Genomic DNA, 17,907 nt, shown 5'->3' with positions numbered 1-17,907 from the left:
AAGCACAGTTGTGCACACCTTAAATCCCAGCACCTGGGAGGTAGAGGCAGGCAGATATCTGTGAGTTTGAGGCCAACCTAGTCTACAGATGAGTTCCCAGACAAACTCCAAAGCTACAGAGAAACCTGTCTCAAAAACCAAAACAGAAAAACAATGTAGTTTTGACCTTAAAGGTACACAAAGTAAACAGGGAGAAAAAAACAATGACCAAGAGAAAACTATCTCATATATAATCCCCCAAGTAACCACATCAGCCAAAAGTTCTCAGTCATCAGAAATATAAAAACTGCAATCATAATGCTCTCACCTTTAACTGTTCTACACAACACAACCCAGGACACTATAGCTAGAGCAACTAGGCAAGAAAAGAGAGAGAGAGAGAAAGCTTAAAACAATTTTTCCTAAAAACAGGGTCTGATTTGTTTCAGGCTAACTTCAAATTTTGATATGTAGGTGAGAATAACCTTGAACTTTTGATTTTTTTTTTGTCTTCCCTTCCCAAGTGCCAGGATTAAAGATACCCTGATAAATTACCCAATCTGACTGCAACTCTACACCCTAACTCAATGGATACACCTTACAGAAAAATAAGCTGTAACATCAAAGATTTGAAACAGGTGTGGTTTGCTTTACAACTACTGATATCAACAGCTACAGCGTTCCACAGAACCAATGAATTAACTCCAAAAACTAGTCCAACTCAATCTTCTTTTTTTCTCTAAGAACAGAAAAAAAACTATTACCCGACTGAAGAGATGATCATTTGTTGGGTAAAGGTGGTTGTCACCAAGCCAAATGACCCGAGTTTTGATGTCCCAGACCCACATGATGTAAAAGGAACACCAACAAGGAGTCCTCTGATCAACACACACACACACACACACACACACACACACACACACACACACACACACACACACAAAGTAAATGTAAGTTTAAGAGAACAAAAACTGGGGCTGGAGAGATGGCTCAGAGTTTAAAAGCACTGCTGCTCTTTCAGAGGTCCTGAATTCAGCTCCCAGCAACCACATGGTGGTTCACAACCATCTGTAATAAGATTTAGTGCCCTCTTCTGGCATATAGGTATATGTGCCAGAACACTGTATACATAATAAATAAATCTTTTTAAAAAAAGAAAAACTATGACTTACCTTTCAGAAATTTCATGCTTCAATTGAGGAACTTCAAGTGCTGAATCAGTACTCATAAAACCAAGAAAGTCTTGTTTTACATTACGGGGTGGCTTCTCCAAACCTAGGCCTGATGTTTCATGACCCCTTAACACAGAATCACCTGAATGTATCTCTGATCCTTCACCTTCAGTAAGCCGAACACGATGACCAGGAGAACTAGAAACACTATTCCCTTCTTGATCAGAGCTATTCCTTTGTTTTCCATCTCTCTGGGGTTTACTGCTTAACCCATCATCCCGGAAGCCTTTGGCAAATGGATTATAATCTATTTTCAACTGGGTAATCTGAATGTTTTGATAAGCTGTTACTGCAAAGAATTCAGTCTGGGGGAAGGTAAAAGTATGAACACCAGGGCCATTTAATTGTATCACTTCTGTAGCCTTTTCTGCAGGTACCAAATGAAGCCTTGGCAGGTAACGGTGCATAGAGTGCAAGATAATATGCCCTTCTTGGTCCAGTGTATTGTTGGTAAGTTTGAGTTTATAGAAAGATACTGGTTGATGCATCCAATAATGACCTGTGGAAGGAGATTCTGGATGAATAAAAACTCTCCCCAAAATATGGGGTTCAGCCTTCCCACTGGGTTCCCACCAACGACCATTCCACTTATAACGATGGTTATCCACAGGAGATATGTCCATTACAAGGATATACTTTAAATTTGAATCTAAGCCTGTTATCCAATAGCGACAATAAGGAAACATGCGTCTTCCCTGCTTGGTCAGAATCATCTCTGTACTTCGATTATGGAATTCATTCCACATACTATTGTTATCAAGAGTAACAGTGATTTTCCCCACAGTACAATCAGCGGGAAGGCAAATCTTCCCTTTAGATTTTCCTGGTGATGACACCCTACTCGACAAAGCACAGGCATCTCGATTAGTAACCAAAATTCCTTGATCAGTTTTGCCATTTCCTGGCTGTTTTAGGATGACAAAGAAGGTAGGTGCTCCTCCTGTCACTGTCCCGCCATCTTGATTAGCCAATATAATTTGCTGTTTCTCTTCCATGATTCCAGTGAGAAAGTCAGTAGAAAGAAAACTGAAGTCAACACATAGTCACAAGCACCTTCTCATCCTAAAAACAAAAAACAAACTTTAATCAACTCAGAATTTTGCAAACAAAAATACAACTGTTATGGCTGGACTGGCAGCTCAGCTGGTAGAGATTTGCCCAGCATTCATGAAGCCTTGGACTCAATTTCCAGCACTGCACATAGTAGTAGTGGTGGTGTAGGCCTGTATTCTCAACACTCAGGAAAAAGGGCACATTTTCAAAGGCACTCAGTGGTGTAGCCACAGATAAACTTGTCCATAGTTCAGTAAATAACCCCCTAGTCATGCTACTTAAACTCAGTGGAGGAATATATAAGCATAAAATGAAATAATTTGCATTTTAAAAAGGTTTCTAATGCTTACGTTTTGGAGGCTATCCTAGAACACCAGACTGGCCTCGAACTCACGGAGATCCTCCTGCCTCTGCCTTCCTGAGTGCTGGGATTAAAGGCATGCACCACCAACGCCCGATGCTTATGAAATAATTTACAAAAAGATTCACTTATACCAAGTTATTTGAGGATAGATTAAAAAAGTTAATTTTCACTCCCATTCCAAAGAAAAACTGCAGGACTTTTTTTTTTATTAATAGCAGTGCTGAGAGTTGAACCCAAGGCATCAAGTATGCCCAGAAAGTACTCTAACACTGACCTATATACACAATCCCAGGATTAATTCTTTATATGGCACTGACATGGCTTCATATATAAATATCATATTCAGCTAATTCTAGAGCAGTTAATTCTCAACCCATGGGTCAAGACCCCTTTGGAGTTACCTAATACCATCAGAAAACAGATATTTGAATTATGACTCATAACAGTAGCAAAATTGCAGTTATGAAGTTATATGGTTGTGGGGGTTCACCACAACATAAAGAACAGTATAAAAGGGTCACAGCATTAGGAAGGCTGAGAACCACTGTTCTAGAGGCATCTATCCAATCTTGACCACACTAGAGCTGTAGGCAAAGCCTGGTCACCGGGGCAGAGCCTAGCCACTTCCACTCAAGGGGCTTAGAAGGAGGGGGTCTGGTTCTTAATACTAAAGCACTAACATACACGAGCGGGGAGAAGCTCCTCTGGCTTGGAGTAGTTTGTTTAATCTTGATGTTTCTAGGTTGGTTTTAAGACCAGGTCTGTCTCTTAGCTAAGCAGACCTGGGATGCATTCTTCAGGAATACATTTTGTGGATGTTTATTTTGCAGTGCTGGGAATTAACCCTAGGGCCTAAGGTACGCAAGATTTAAAATAATTATTTCCTAGAACTGCCTTAAGATTTTATCCACAAAGATAACTAGTTTTCTAAAACTAACATGCTTAGACCATACCTATCAAACAAGACAAAACAAAGTTTCACAAGTCACCTGGTGACTCTGTAATATGTTTAAGCTTAGAGACTCATCAGAAGCTATAAACCATAGCGGATTATTTAGTTTTTCCTTTGCCTAAATAAAGTGCTGGAAAGTCAAATTGGGGAAGATATAACTCGTCCCCAGTGTGCTTGTCTAGCATACACAAAGTCACTGCCCAGTATCACATTAAAAAAAAAAAAATCAGGCAAGGAGGTGAATGCCTATAACCCCAGACACTAGAGGCAGGAAAATCAGAAGTTCAATGTCACTCTCAACTACATAGAAAGTTCAAGGCCAGCCTGGGCTACATAAGACCTGTCTGCCCCATCCCTCCCAGCAAAGAAAAAAATCAAATTGCCTTATTTCAACTTTGTACACAGGCATCTAACAAAAATTTGAAACTATGCATGAAAAGTCAGAACTTGCAGGCTTGCATAAGGCCTTTTTTAAAAAACTAAACCTATCAATTTATTCCATCAGTTAACCAAAATACATAAAATCAAAGAGCCAATTTATGACCCTAAATTATCAGGAATTTGAGATACAATGGCTACAATTAAAAACAGGATTTTGCCCCCCAGTAGTACTGATAACTGAACCCAGCCAGATTCTCAAATGATATGCAAGTGGAATGCCAATGAATTATATCCCCAGCCCTATGTTTTTCTCATCTACGACTTGCCAACTCGTGAATATGCTGTTTCACATATACAAAAACCTCTCTGAAGGTTAAGATAACCATACAAAGATCACTCTGAAGTCTAAAAATAACTACAAATATTCACTGCAAAAATCAAATGTACTTTAGAAATGGGAGGCTACTCCAGGAAAGGAAAAAAAAAAAGATCCTTTCCAGCAATAATGGAGCACTCTTGTGTTTTGCTCTCTTAAAGTTTTAACAAAGAACACAGGCTAGTGGTGTATACCTTCGATCTCAGCGCTGGGGAGACAGAAACAGGAGGATCTCTATGAGTGCTAGGCCAACCTGGTCTACTTACATTTTTAAATTCTAAAATGTTTGGTTCAGCCTTTTCTCATCAAGCATTTTCCTAGATTACAGTAAGTTAGAAAGGGCCTTAAGTACGTTTGGTTATAAAGGGAAGAATTCTTGGTGATTCTTTAAGTCCCCTCACTATACATATAGACAATCTCTAGGAGATATGGTTTAAAACAGTGTAGCAAGTTGCATCAATTGTAACAAACTCAAGAGTACCATTTTTTTTCACCCAATGGTCCTTGGTAAATTTTTACTGTAATGGTGACCCTGATACAACCCACAAAACACACTATGTAGCAGCTTAATGATTTACATGCTGTGTCAAGAAAATTTAACCACACCAAGTCAAAATTCCAAGGCAATATATTACTTTAAAACACAAATTTCAAATTATGGTTAACACATTTCTGAATGTTGCCCATGCTAGCCATATCCTTTCAAACAATAAATTACTGTATTGCTGTATGACAGGTTCACTACGATGTTTGGGCCTTAAATCGCATTTTGAAACTCAAATTTTACTAGTTCCATTCCTAGGTATCAATCTGAAACATTCAGGCTAGTAAGCTTTTAGGTGTCTACGAGTTACTAAGTAGAACCTGAAAAGCTAACCTTTACAGCGGAAAGGGGCAGAAATTTTTAAATAACTATGCCAAAGCACCAAGGGAACTAAAGTTCCTTTACATTACAGTTAAAGGAGCCCAACTCACTACCTGTGTTTTGTTTTGTTTTTTTAAAGGCCCTAGTTATTCTGATTTTAAACGACATAAGATAGCTAGCCAGAAACGTGAAAAAAATGCGGCAAAACTCTTCCAGGGTAGAGTCCCAAGGATCACGTGCAGCCAGGCGGAACCCTGTGATCCCAGGGCCGCTGCATAGCCGCTTTCGGTTACCTTGGAGACCACACAAGGAACTACCCCGCCAGCCCATTTCCCAGCAGCCGTCACGCCACCCACCGGCACCTTAACTGCAGCCTTGCTGCGGCATCGTGTCCGAAAGGAAAGCGGGCCAGGCAGAGTTAGTAGGCACTCGGCAACTCAAGGTTGGCAAGCTCAAAACACACAGGATTAGTGTAAGTGGTTCCTAATATCTCAAGATCCACGTGTCGGATCCGGCGGCGAACAAGAGTGGGTCTGGAGATTGTCCCGTTCTGCCAATCAAGCCACCAGCCTTCTTTTCAGACACCCTCACCCACTCCTGCTTCCATCCTTTTGCCAGAGGAAAGACTTTCTGGGGAACGAAAGTGAACGCAAAAAACTTCACCACAATACACTCTGCCACCAATTTCACCAGTTCGAAAAAGACTCCCAATTTCTCTATATAATCTTCGAACGCAGATTCCCCAACTTAGTGATGGTAAACTTACTAATGCCCCAGCTCACCTTACACTCAATGCAGTACCTAAAAAATTCAACAGAAAGGGGAAGAAGTCCTATGAACAGAAAACAAGTCAAGGTTGCCCACAAAGAGAAAAAGAAACCAACACCTGCTCTTCCCCACCTGTTTTCTCCTACCACGATTTGCACTTAGAAATCACAGGTCCTTTGTTTACAAAGTTCTCACTCCCATTAAGCTCATGGTCTTGCCTTCATTTGACCAGAAATTACTCGCTGGAGAGACTTTTGTATAGGTGTCAAAACACTGCATCCAGTTCCTTAGAGAAATCGACGTTGGTTGTTTCCCTCGGAGAGTTGAAAACCCTAGAGCTGAACTCTAAAACCTGCGCTTATTCCGCACGGCTTTCGACCTACAGCCAGGCTAGAAATCGTCACGCAGAACGTGCCAAGCTGTTCAACACCCACGCACGCGAGGGCAGGGCCGTGCCACGGGCACTTCTCACCCCGCCCGCCTCGTGGCCACGGTCTCCAGCGTCGATGTTCCTAGTTAGTTCTCGGAGCGACACGGAAGTGAGGTCGGGGAGGCGAGCAAGATGACATGCGCAACTCACTCAAGAAACCAAAGGCTGCAACGCGCAAGGCCCAGCCAGGCCCAGGCGTGCGAAGCCCTCTCTGCGGAACGCTGATCAAGCCGTTCAAATACACAAGTGGTTTAAACTCTAAAAAAAAAAACTCCAATCGGGCCACTACTGAAGCAACGCCCTCCACCCAGGCCCGAGAGTTACCGTGCGGGGCGTGGTCGACCTCACCCCGAGTCCTTCATATCCCACTAGGGGCGGGTTATTCTGAAAGGTTCGCACACCGTGAGTCCGCTTCAGCTGAAGAGCTTGCGCACGCACCGGACGTCCACGTCACCGCGCACGCGCTCCTACCCGCTTGGAGCCCGCCGCGCAGGCGCAAAGGGAGGCGCGACCAGCACCTCTTCACCCCTCCCCCAACATCGGGAGGCCAGCCGGCCGGGAGCAGCGTCAAGACCCTAGGGATCCGCCCCTGGAGCCGAAGCCGCAGCCTTTTCGCGTCTTAGCAACCCAGAAAGTACTACTGAAACTTCCAGAATCAAGAAAGACGAAGCAAGAAAGAGGTACCCAATACCCTCAACCTTGTACTCGAAGCCTCGTGAAAATTCTGAAACCACAGCCCACCAGGCCTTTCTCAACTAGACTTTTCAGCTTTTCCCAGGGGAATCCTCGATGGCCCCGCCCTGCCGTACCCAGCCCCACCCACACAAGGCTTCGTAGACTCCCTAGCTTCACAAGTCCATCAAAAGAATCTAAGGACATCCTGTGAAACTAAAAAAAAAGAGAAAGTCTCATTGAGAACAGAGAATGGAAACGTAAGCCTGTAATCCCAACACTGAAGCTGAGGCAGGATGATTGCTGAGAGTTCGAAGCTAACCTGAATTCCACTGTGAGCTCCAGTTCCAGGACAGCCTAGCCTGCCAAGACACCCTGTCGAAATGAAAAACAAATGAAAGAGAAGTTCGCTTAAGGAAGAAGAGCAGCCACTGAACTGACTGATACCAAGATGAAAGATGTCTTAAAAACAAGTGGTCAAGAAATTTGCCTCAGAGCTTTATATAAGATTCTGTGCCTTGGTCCTGTTCCTGTTTTCTTTTGTGTGTGTGTGTGTGTGTTGTTGTTGTTGTTTCTTAAAGGTATTGAAGCTTCAAAATGCAAAGAAAACATTAACCAACAAGTATATCAGGCAGTTGCAAAACTAGGTCAAAGAACAGCATTTCTCAACCAAACCAAAAATTTTAGTTTTCTTTCTCTACTACTTACTTCTTTCATGCTGCTAACCCACCAGCGAATGTTTAAAGTGAAAAGGGGTACAAAGAGTTGAATAGGAAGACAGAAACTGTAATCCACATTCCCAAACTTTTCACTCTCTGAAGAACTGGGAGATAATAGGAAAACTTATTCTGCGTTAGGTGACAATACAAACATTTGTGAAGAAAAACAAGATTGTAAAGATGGGGCCAAGGGGAAGGGTAGAGATAGCCAACAGAATTTATCTGACTTGCTTTTCACTTAGCTCTTCCTAAGAAGACATACAACACAGACAAACTTCAGAAATCACTCTGTAACCCATGATTCAGGAAGAGCATTTAAGATCTTAGGCAGAACTGAAAAAACAACCATTTCTGTGGCATGTTCCTCTTCTTAAACTCCAAGAACCTTTCCTACAAAAACCAAGATGCCTTCTCAAGGATTGTAATGCTTCCTCAAAAATCCCATTTTCTGAGACTAAAATTTGAGTTTATGTCTGCCCCTTAGGTATGAATGACTTCACGACACCTCCAAAAAGACAACCCAAATAACCTAATTGGAAAATCTATGAGAACAACTTGCATGGAAGAGGGCAATGGAAATGCTCTTTAGTGCTCTTTCCCTACTCCAGGCAAACATGAAATGCCACATTTCAACAACTTTCACCAATTGCTTACTGATTTTCACTGCTAAGACTCATTGGCTTTCTGAGCATAACTTCTATCTCTTTGCCAAAATCCTAAGTATGTTTGCTCTGACATTCTGGGCTTTCTCTTTGTTTTTTCTGGAGACCTCTTCCCCATCATTTCTACAGCTTCTTACAGACATCCATTGCTGACCCTGACTCAAAAGGCATGACTTTCTTACAATTCCATCTCCCTCCAACTGGCAAGATTCACAGCTTGCCCACCCACTTGTTTTTCTCTCAACTTCTAATGAAATGGTCCTGCAGGTTCTTTTTGTTTGGTTGGGTTTTTTTGGGGGGGGTGTTTTGCTTTGTTTTGAGGGGGAGGTCAAGACATGGTTTCTGTGTGTAGCCTTAGCTATCCTGGAACTTGATCTGTCAAGCCTCAAACTCACAGAACTATAGGCATGTGTGAACCACCATCTGTCCAGGCTAATTTTTTTAATTAATAAACCATTTTCAAGAAGCAGCACTAGATCTCCTAATAGGTACACTACTTATAGGTTTTCAGAATGGAGTCCCAAACTGTAAATGTTGGAAGAGTCTGAGGGTTCTTTGAGAATTTACGTTTTTATATATTAACCTACAATTAATAATATACCCATACTGATTCAGTTTGGATTTACCAAGTAGCCATTTTGCTTAAAACAGGGTTTCATGTACCCTTGGCTAGCTTCAAACTCACACACTCAAGTATTACTTGTAACTTCTGACCCTCTTGGTTCCACCCTCCAGGTACAAACACAAGCTGTTGCCAAACCTGGCTTATGCATGCTGGGCAAGCACTTTACCAACTGTTCTACATCCCCAGCAACCAAGTGACATGACTATTTGGGATTTTTTGTTTGTTGTGTTATTTTTATTGCTTTTTCAAGTAATTGCATAAATGGTAACATTGTATTCTTCAAATTGTACTTAGTTGTATTCTATTTTCTTTTAAGTCCATCCTTAGCCAAATGTGATGATGCATACTTTTAATTCTGCACTTGGAGGCAGAGGCAGGTGAATCTCTGTGACTTTGAGGCCAGCCTGGGCTACATACTGACAGCCAGCTACATAGAGAGACTGTCTCAAAAAACCAAGAGGCAGGAGAGTCAATTAGCCAGAAATGACGGTGCATGTCTATAAATGCTAGCATTCAGGAAGATCATAAACTGCCAAACAAGTCAAAGCTATACAGTGAGTTCCAGGCCAGCATGAACTACCTATCAGTGGTAGAGTACTTGCACAAAGCCCTGGGATCAATCTCCATCATTAAAAATCTAAAAACTACAACCACATGTGCTCCACAGTGAGATGGGGGAGTGGGGATAGAAAAAGAAAACCTTATAACAAAAGTTTCAACATGCCAAACCAGGGCTGCTGCTTGAATATAGCACAGTGCCAAACTAGTCACTAAAGCTGATGCCAGGCTTCATCTTACTAGAATTCTCGACTTGTTTCTCATAGTTCACTGTGTTCATTCAAGCCTAACTCACACAAACACAATCTTTCCCTTGACTTTCCTTGTTATAACTGTCAAAATTTTACTAAATATTGAGGGAGGAAAAAATAATGTATAGAATATAAAGGGTCTGACTAGAATGTACACAGATTTGGTCTATTTCATATACATGCTTTTTTTTTTTTTTTTTTTTTTTTTTTGGTTTTTCGAGACAGGGTTTCTCTGTGGCTTTGGAGGCTGTCCTGGAACTCGCTCAGTAGTCCAGGCTGGTCTCGAACTCACAGAGATTCGCCTGCCTCTGCCTCCCGAGTGCTGGGATTAAAGGCGTGCGCCACCAACACCCGGCTATACATGTATTTTTTAAGGTAGGAAACTGCCTCCCCGGCACTGAGAATACAAGTCTGTGCCACCACACCCAGCTTTTTATGTGGCTGCTGGGATTTCAAACTCAAATGCTCACACTTGTGTCACAAATGCTTTACTGAATAAGCTACCTCCCTAGTCCATCCCTACATACATACTTTTTCTATTCAACAAACATATACATGTCTTCTATGTGATGAGGACAAAGGGAAATAGTGTCATTCACACACTGTTCAGATGTCTTCACCAGAACTCTTGGCAGAACTTAAGTGACAGATTCGACACAAAATATGTATCTTAAGCAATTTATTCAGAGTCTGCCTTTTCAGTTCTTCCACAATGGCATGCCTCTTTTTTCAGATTTTCAGTTGTATGTGTGTTTTGCCTGTGTGTACATCTGTGCATCTTTTGTGCCTGGTACCCATGGAGGCCAAAAGAAGGTATCAGACCCGGAACTGGAATTACAAACAGTTCTGAGCTACCATGTGGATGCTGAGAACCAAACCCAAGTCCTGTGCAAAGAGCTGATGCTTATAACCACTGAGCCATCTCCCCAGCCCCTAGACATACTTATCTTAAATGCCTAAAAGAAAGCTGGATAGTGGTAGCACACACCTTTAATCCCAGAACCTGGGAGGTAGAGGCAGGCGGATCTCTGAGTTTGAGGTCAACCTGGTTTACAAGGCAAGTTCCAGGACAGTAAAAGCTACACAGAGAAACCCTGTCTCAAAAAAAAAAACAAAAGAAAAGAAAAAAACCTACCTAAGAGGAAAAAAGGGCTTCACTATTATGAAAAGCATTAGCACCCTGATAGAGTCAACTTCATAAAGTTGTTCTGACCTCCACGAGCAAGGTGTGGCATGCATATCTACAACATATTATAGGCACACAATACTTTTAAAAACAACTGCTTTGTATCTTAGGCTACAAGACCATCTTTCTCACATTTTACCTAAGGGATCTTCCCTATTCCCTATCATACTTAAATGTCTTTTGTTTTGTTTTTGTTTTGTTTTTCGAGACAGGGTTTCTCGGTGTAGCTTTGGAGCCTGTCATGGCTGGCCTTGAACTCACGTAGATTTGCATGCCTCTCTGCCTCCAAGTGCTGGGACTAAAGGCATGCTCTACCACTGCACTTAAATGTCCCTTGTTAAAGAAACTTCCTACTAGGACTGGAAAGATAGATGGCTCAGAGGTTAAGAGCACTGGCTGCTCTTCCTTAAGTCCTAAATTCAAATCCCAGCAACCACATGGTGGCTCACAACCATGTGTAAGGAGTTCTGGTGCCCTCTTCTGGCATGAAGGCATACATGGAGGCAGAATGTTGTTTACATAATAAATAAATCTTTAAAAAAAATGGTTGGAATATAGCAAGTATATTACACAGTTGGATTCAAGGAAAAACCCAAAAGCTTATGGCAGAGGAAAAACACTGAAAAAATATGCAAATACATGAAACAAGCCATACTTATTTTACATGAAGAACATACTGCCCCCAAAAAGTAGATTATGGTAATCATAGGAGTTTTTGCCATCAACTCTAATGACCTAAACTCAATCCCTGGCAGTCCACATGAAGAGCAATGGACTTTAATCCCAGCACTCAGGAAGCGGGGGCAGGTTGATCTCCAGGTTCCTGAGGATTCTATGAAGACCACATGTGGATCAGCCTGGTCTACATAATGAGTTCCAGGTCAGCCAGGGCTACACAGAGAAACCCTATCTCAAATAAACAAAAAACATAACAAAACAAACTACCTACAAGTTGCCTTCTGACCTCCACATGCATATGCACGCGCACGCGCGCACATACACACACACACACACACACACACACACCAATCAAAAAGTATACCATCTATTATTACCATGTTTATTTTTAAAGGGGAGCATTTTAAGATTAGATACTAAAGAGGACAATTACAACAAATAATTATTTTTATAAAGCTAAAGTTTCTTCAGATTTCCTTAGGTTTCTGTGGGGTTTTTTTGTTTGTTTTTGTTTTTTTACACTGTAAAACTTTACGTTTAAAGCTACTATTGTCTGTGTAACTGCATAGGCACATATACTATAGAGCCTTTATTGACCTCAGAAAAAACTGGGAGTCAAATCTCTTTCTACCAAGTAGGTCCCAGGGGTTAAACTCAGATCTTCAACCTTGGCATCAAGTGCCTTTATCTACAGAGCCATCTCACTAAACTATGAATTTTTTTTTTTTTGGTTTTTCGAGACAGGGTTTCTCTGTGGCTTTGGAGCCTATTCTGGAACTAGCTCTTGTAGACCAATTAGCTAGTCTCAAACTCACAGAGATCCGCCTGCCTCTGCTGCCCTGGTGCTGGGATTAAAAGTGTGCACCACCACCACCTCCCGGCTTATAATCTTTTTAATACATTTATATAGATGGAAAATTTATACACCATTGAAAATGTCTTTGCAGACAGGTATTTAGAAATTATGATCAGGCACATAGCACCCTTCCCAAATAACTATGATTTGGTCTTCTGGAAAAAAAAATAGCACACAGCAAGCCCAGAATGGGATACACATTATCTTGCCAAATAAGTCAAGGGTCAGCTTCTTCTCAGGACAAGAATATCTAAGTAAGGAGAAACTCCAATTCAGAACAAATGGCACTTATAAAAAATAATACATTAATACAAGGGAAGCCAAGTAATGGCCCACACACCTTTAAGCCCAGCACTCAGGAGGCAGAGGCAGGCAGATCCCTAAGAGATACTCAAAAGAGGGCAATAACCTTTATACTGATACTTTGCTAAAGTATAGGAAAGATAGTATAGCTAAGGCAGAGTAAATGACCAAATTGCTCCATATCAAGAACTTGGAAGCCGGGCGTTGGTGGCGCACGCCTTTAATCCCAGCACTCGGGAGGCAGAGGCAGGCGGACAACTGTGAGTTCGAGACCAGCCTGGTCTACCGAGCGAGTTCCAGGACAGCCTCCAAAGCCACAGGGAAATCCTGTCTCGAAAAACCAAAAAAAAAAAAAAAAAAAAAAAAAAAAAGAACTTGGAACACACCGTGGAGCTTGAGTTGGGCTCCAGACATCACCCTAAAAGAGGGAAAACTTATTTTGCCTGAAAAGTAAGCCAAAAGGATTTTAAGTATTCTGTTAATAAACACTAACCGGTGAGATGACTCAATGGGTAAAGGCACTTGCCACCAACACTGATGACCTGAGTTTGATCCCCAGGACTTACACATTAGAGACAACCAACTCCCTCGTTATCCTCTACCCTCCATACCCATGCCATGGCATTCACGCACACACACACACAATAAATGTAATAAAAACTTTAAAGAAAACACTATGAGGATCCTGCAATCAACAATGCAGAATCTAAATAGGGTTCGTAATAACTACTGGAGGGCAGAGAACAACTGCTGAAAGAGGAAAGATGTATAGAAATAGACTACAAATACTATTTAAACAACTTGAATATAGTGCAAATTCATTATCTAAAAATAGATTTTTTTCCTTCATTCAATGTCTCATATACCCAGCCCATGCTGGCCTCAAAGTTAGAAGACCTCAAACTTGATCTTCCTTCTTTCCACCTTCCAAGTGCTAGAATTACAAACCTGATCAGCCATACCTAGTTTATGAGGTATTGGAAATCAAATCCAGGGCTTTCAATCTGATCTTCATCACCAACTTCCCCTCTGGTTTTGAGGCTGGCTTTGAAATTGTGGTCATTTTTGTGCTTCTGCCTCCAGAGTGCTGATATTGCATGTGTACATCACCATGATCAGCTGAGATTTTAAAATGTATTATTTCATGGGACCAACATGTTCTAGGTCATCTTAGTTAAAAATTAAGAAGCTAAATTTGATTAAGCACATCTTTAATTCCAGTTCTGGGGAAGCAGATGCAGGTGGAAGGATCTCTGTGACTTTGAGGGTAGACCAATACACACATTGAGTTCCAGCCAGTTAGTTCTACACATAAGTGAGACCCTGTCTGTATTGGGGGTAGGAGGGGGGATAAAATCATTGTCTTGGTTGGCTCTGGTTATCAAGTTGACACAACCTAGAGTCATCTGAGAAGGGAATCTCAGTTGAGAGACTATGTAGATCAGATTGTCTTGTGGACCTGTCTGGGGAGAATTGTCTTGATGGTGAATTGATATACGAGGGCCGGCTGTGGGAGGAACTAGTCCTAGGCAAGTAGTTCTGGGCTATATAAGAAAGCTAACTAAAAGCAAGATGGTAGTGAGGCATACTTTTAAGAGAGGCAGAGGCAGACGGATCTCTTGAGTTCAAGGCCAGTCTGCTCTACAGAGTGAGTTAGTTCTCAGACAGCCAGGGCTACAGAGAAACCCTGTTTTGGGGGGAAAAAAAACAAAGAAACAAAGAAAGAAGCTAACTAAGCATAGGCCTATGAATAATCAGGCAAGCTGCATTTCGTCCAAGTTTCTGCTTTAAATTCCTGCTTGAAGTCCTGCCCTGACTTTAAACAATGATGGACTTGTAACCTGTAGGCTGAGATAAATCCATTCCTCCTATAAGTTGTTCTTAGAGTGTTTAATCATAGCAACAGATGCAAGCTAAATAGATAAATAAATAAATCACTCAGATACTTGTTAAGTACTAATTATGTGTTAGGGAGTAAAGCATGGGTAAAGAGCAAATAAAAGCAAGAGCCCTCATGGGAGCAGATACAGTAATTCCAAACCATAGCTTGCAGCGTTCAAAAAAGCTTTGGGGAGCACAATAGGAAAACAGAGCGTACAGGTCTAAGGACACAACAAAAAGGATCTCCAGTGGGGTTTTTTGTTGTATTATTCTGAGAAAGGGTCTCCTGTGTAGTCAGGCTGACCTCAAACTCATGGTTACCCTGTTTTGTCATCCTGGGCACTGGGATCTGAGGCATGAACTACTAATAATTATGTATACCACCTACAAAATCAATAAACAGAAAAATAGTAAGTGATCTAAAATTTGGAAATAGGATTTTCTCTATAAAATAAAAGACCTTTTGGGGGAAAAAAGTATTGGTGCTGAGAAGATGGCTCAGCTGCTAAGAGCACTGTTCTCTTCCAGGGGACTCGGGACTCAGTTCCCAGCACCCACATGGCAGTTTACAACTGTCTGCAACTCCAGTTCTAGGGTATCTGGTGCCCTCTTCTGACCTCTGCAGGCACCTGGCATGCACACAGTATGCTTAAAGACATGCAGTATGCTTACATGCACATAAAATAAAAATATTTTAAAAGAAAAAACACTTTAAAATACTAGACATGGTGGCAAACACCTTTAATCCCAGCACTCAGGAAGCAGAGGCAGACATATCTCTGTGAGTTTGAGATCAGCCTGGTCTACAGAGTGAGTTCCAGGAAAACCAGGGATATGTAGAGACCCTGTCTCAAAAAAAAAAAAAAAAAAGACTTTGGGGGGGGGGTTCGAGACAGGGTTTCTCTGTGTACCTTTGGAGTCTGTCCTGGAACTCTGTAGACCAGGCTGGCCTCCAACTCACAGAGATCCATCTGCCTCTGCCTCCTGAGTGCTGGGATTAAAGGCCTGTGCTATCACCCCTTAGCTACAACAAAAAGACTTTAAGATGCTATCAGCATACAAAACAATACATTTCATTACAAAATTTTCATACACATGTATCATTGTACCTTGTACACATTTACACACACAAGAATATACCATGAGCTGGGCAAAGTGATACATGCCTATAATTCTAACACTTGGTGGTAAAGGCAAAAGAAACAGGAGCTAAAGATCATCCTTAGCTATATAGACAGATCCTCTGTCTTAAGAATGAAACACAGCCTGGTGGTTAAAGGCCAGCCTGGTCTACAGAGCCAGTGCCAGGGCAGGCTCCAAAACTACACAGAGAAACTGTCTCTAAAAACCAAAAAATAAAAATAAAAAAGGAGAGGGCTGGAGAGCATGGCTATTTTAATGGCAGCTCACAGCTCTCTTAACTCTAGTACCAAGTGATCCATTGCACCATCTGACCTTGAGGGCACCAGGCACACACACTTGTGATATACATACATATATATACACAGGCAAAACATTCATACACACAAAATAACAAAAATATACAAGCAAACCAAACAAAAAAAGAAAGAAAAAGAAAAAAATTAGCAAGAAGTGAAAGCTAAAACCAGTTAATCCTAGCACCTGGGATTTAAGACAAACCCCACAAATTTAGCCAGCCTAGGCTACTGTTGTGTAACAGTTTCCTCCCAGGATTGAAACATTTCATCCTTCAAGAAGTCCCTTAAGTAGAAGGGTAAACAACTCACTTCAGCTTCAGGAAGTCCCTGAAACTGACAAGAAAAACCCTGTCTCTAAAAACAAACAACAAAAAGTTAGCTAAAATTACATGATTTTGATGACTGCATTGTTGTGAAAGTTATATATTAAAATATTTTCTTTCAGCCAGGCAGTGGTGGTCCACATCTTTAATCCCAAAATGAGGAGGAAAAAAGAAGGGGCGATCTCTGAGTCCCAGGCCAGTCTGGTCTCCAGTGTGAATTCCAGAACAGCCAGAGCTACACAGAGAAACTATCCAAAAAAAATTTCACTCAGAATTTCAGGGATATTACATCCTAATTTTTTTATCCTAGCTTTAAGAGTAACTAAAAAACTACCATAGATTCTAAAACTATGGCCCTAGACATTATACCTACTGTGTCTAAATAGAAAATGTCATTACCATTTCCAAGGTTAGCTTACCTTTTAATAGTACTTGTTTTGTGAATTTTAAAAAAATATTTATAAAAAATAAAAATATTTATTTATTTTATGTATATGAGTGATCTATATTCATTCACAACACAAGAGGGAATCAGATCTCATTACAGATGGTTGTGAACAACCATGTGGTTGCTGGGACTTGAACTCAGGACCTCTGAAAGAGCTGCCATCGCTCCAACCCCCATAAATTTTATTTATGTTCTTTTTTCAGACAAGGTTTTACTCTGTAGTTCAGGTTGGATGGAACTCATGGCAATCCTTTGAAGCCTCCAAAGTACTTGAGCCATAATACTCAATTTAACAGCACATATGTAAAGATGGTAAAATGAATATACTTTTAGTTATTTTTCCAGGTATGAGATGGGGGGAGGCCACCTTATCTTATCTCACTCTATTAGACAAAACACCAGTAAAATACACAGCTGAATTTTTTTTTCTGGTTGAGAGCTCATACAATCTTAAGCTTTTGGTTTTGTTTTTTTTTTTGAGAAAGGGTCCTGTTGTGTGACAAAACTTTTCCTGGGGTGACAATACACACATCTAGTCACCCCAGACAGGGAGCACACGAGAGACCAAATATTGATACTACCAAAATCCAATTTAGTGAACCAATGAGTTTTATTGGAGTTACTTACAGGAATATAGGTGAAGGATTCTAAGAGCAGATTCATCAAAAACAAAATCAGGGCTGGGGATATTACCAACTGGTAAAGAGTGCTTGTCTAGCATACATGAAGCCCTGGGTTCAATCCCCAGCACCAAACAAAACCAAATGTATTAGCACACATCAATCGTCTCAGCACTTAAAAGGTGGAGGCAGGAGAATTTTAAATCCAAAGTCAACCTTGGCTAAATGGAATCCTGTTTCAAAAAGGGGGCAGATGAACAGGGAGAAAGATGGCTATCACTTGCTG

At 41.2% G+C, this 17,907-nt stretch overlaps 1 protein-coding gene across 10 annotated transcripts in view; it reads right to left on the bottom strand.

Annotated features, from left to right (window-relative positions):
• The window catches only part of Mga (MAX dimerization protein MGA), an 82,511-nt gene that overhangs the window by 51,969 nt on the left and 12,635 nt on the right, over positions 1 to 17,907 (bottom strand). For 3 of the 10 annotated variants that reach the window (XM_021230738.2, XM_021230748.2, XM_040746079.1), the window contains exons 1-2: positions 6,103 to 6,625; positions 1,152 to 2,273 (exon numbers count right to left, since the gene is read on the bottom strand). In XM_021230738.2, coding sequence (XP_021086397.1) covers positions 1,152 to 2,206 — 1,055 coding nt within the window. In that variant the 5' untranslated portion in view covers positions 2,207 to 2,273; positions 6,103 to 6,625. Of the gene's footprint in view, positions 1 to 1,151; positions 2,274 to 5,564; positions 6,059 to 6,102; positions 6,627 to 6,724; positions 8,775 to 17,907 lie in introns of those variants that run through there. The other 7 variants (XM_040746074.1, XM_040746072.1, XM_040746075.1 and 4 more) reach the window with 4 other exon arrangements.

Source organism: Mesocricetus auratus, unplaced genomic scaffold, assembly GCF_017639785.1.
Source record: "Mesocricetus auratus isolate SY011 unplaced genomic scaffold, BCM_Maur_2.0 Super-Scaffold_100004, whole genome shotgun sequence".
Classification (NCBI taxonomy): Eukaryota; Metazoa; Chordata; class Mammalia; order Rodentia; family Cricetidae; genus Mesocricetus; species Mesocricetus auratus.
Note: the sequence above shows the minus strand (reverse complement) of the source record. Positions and strands in the feature narration are given on the sequence as shown.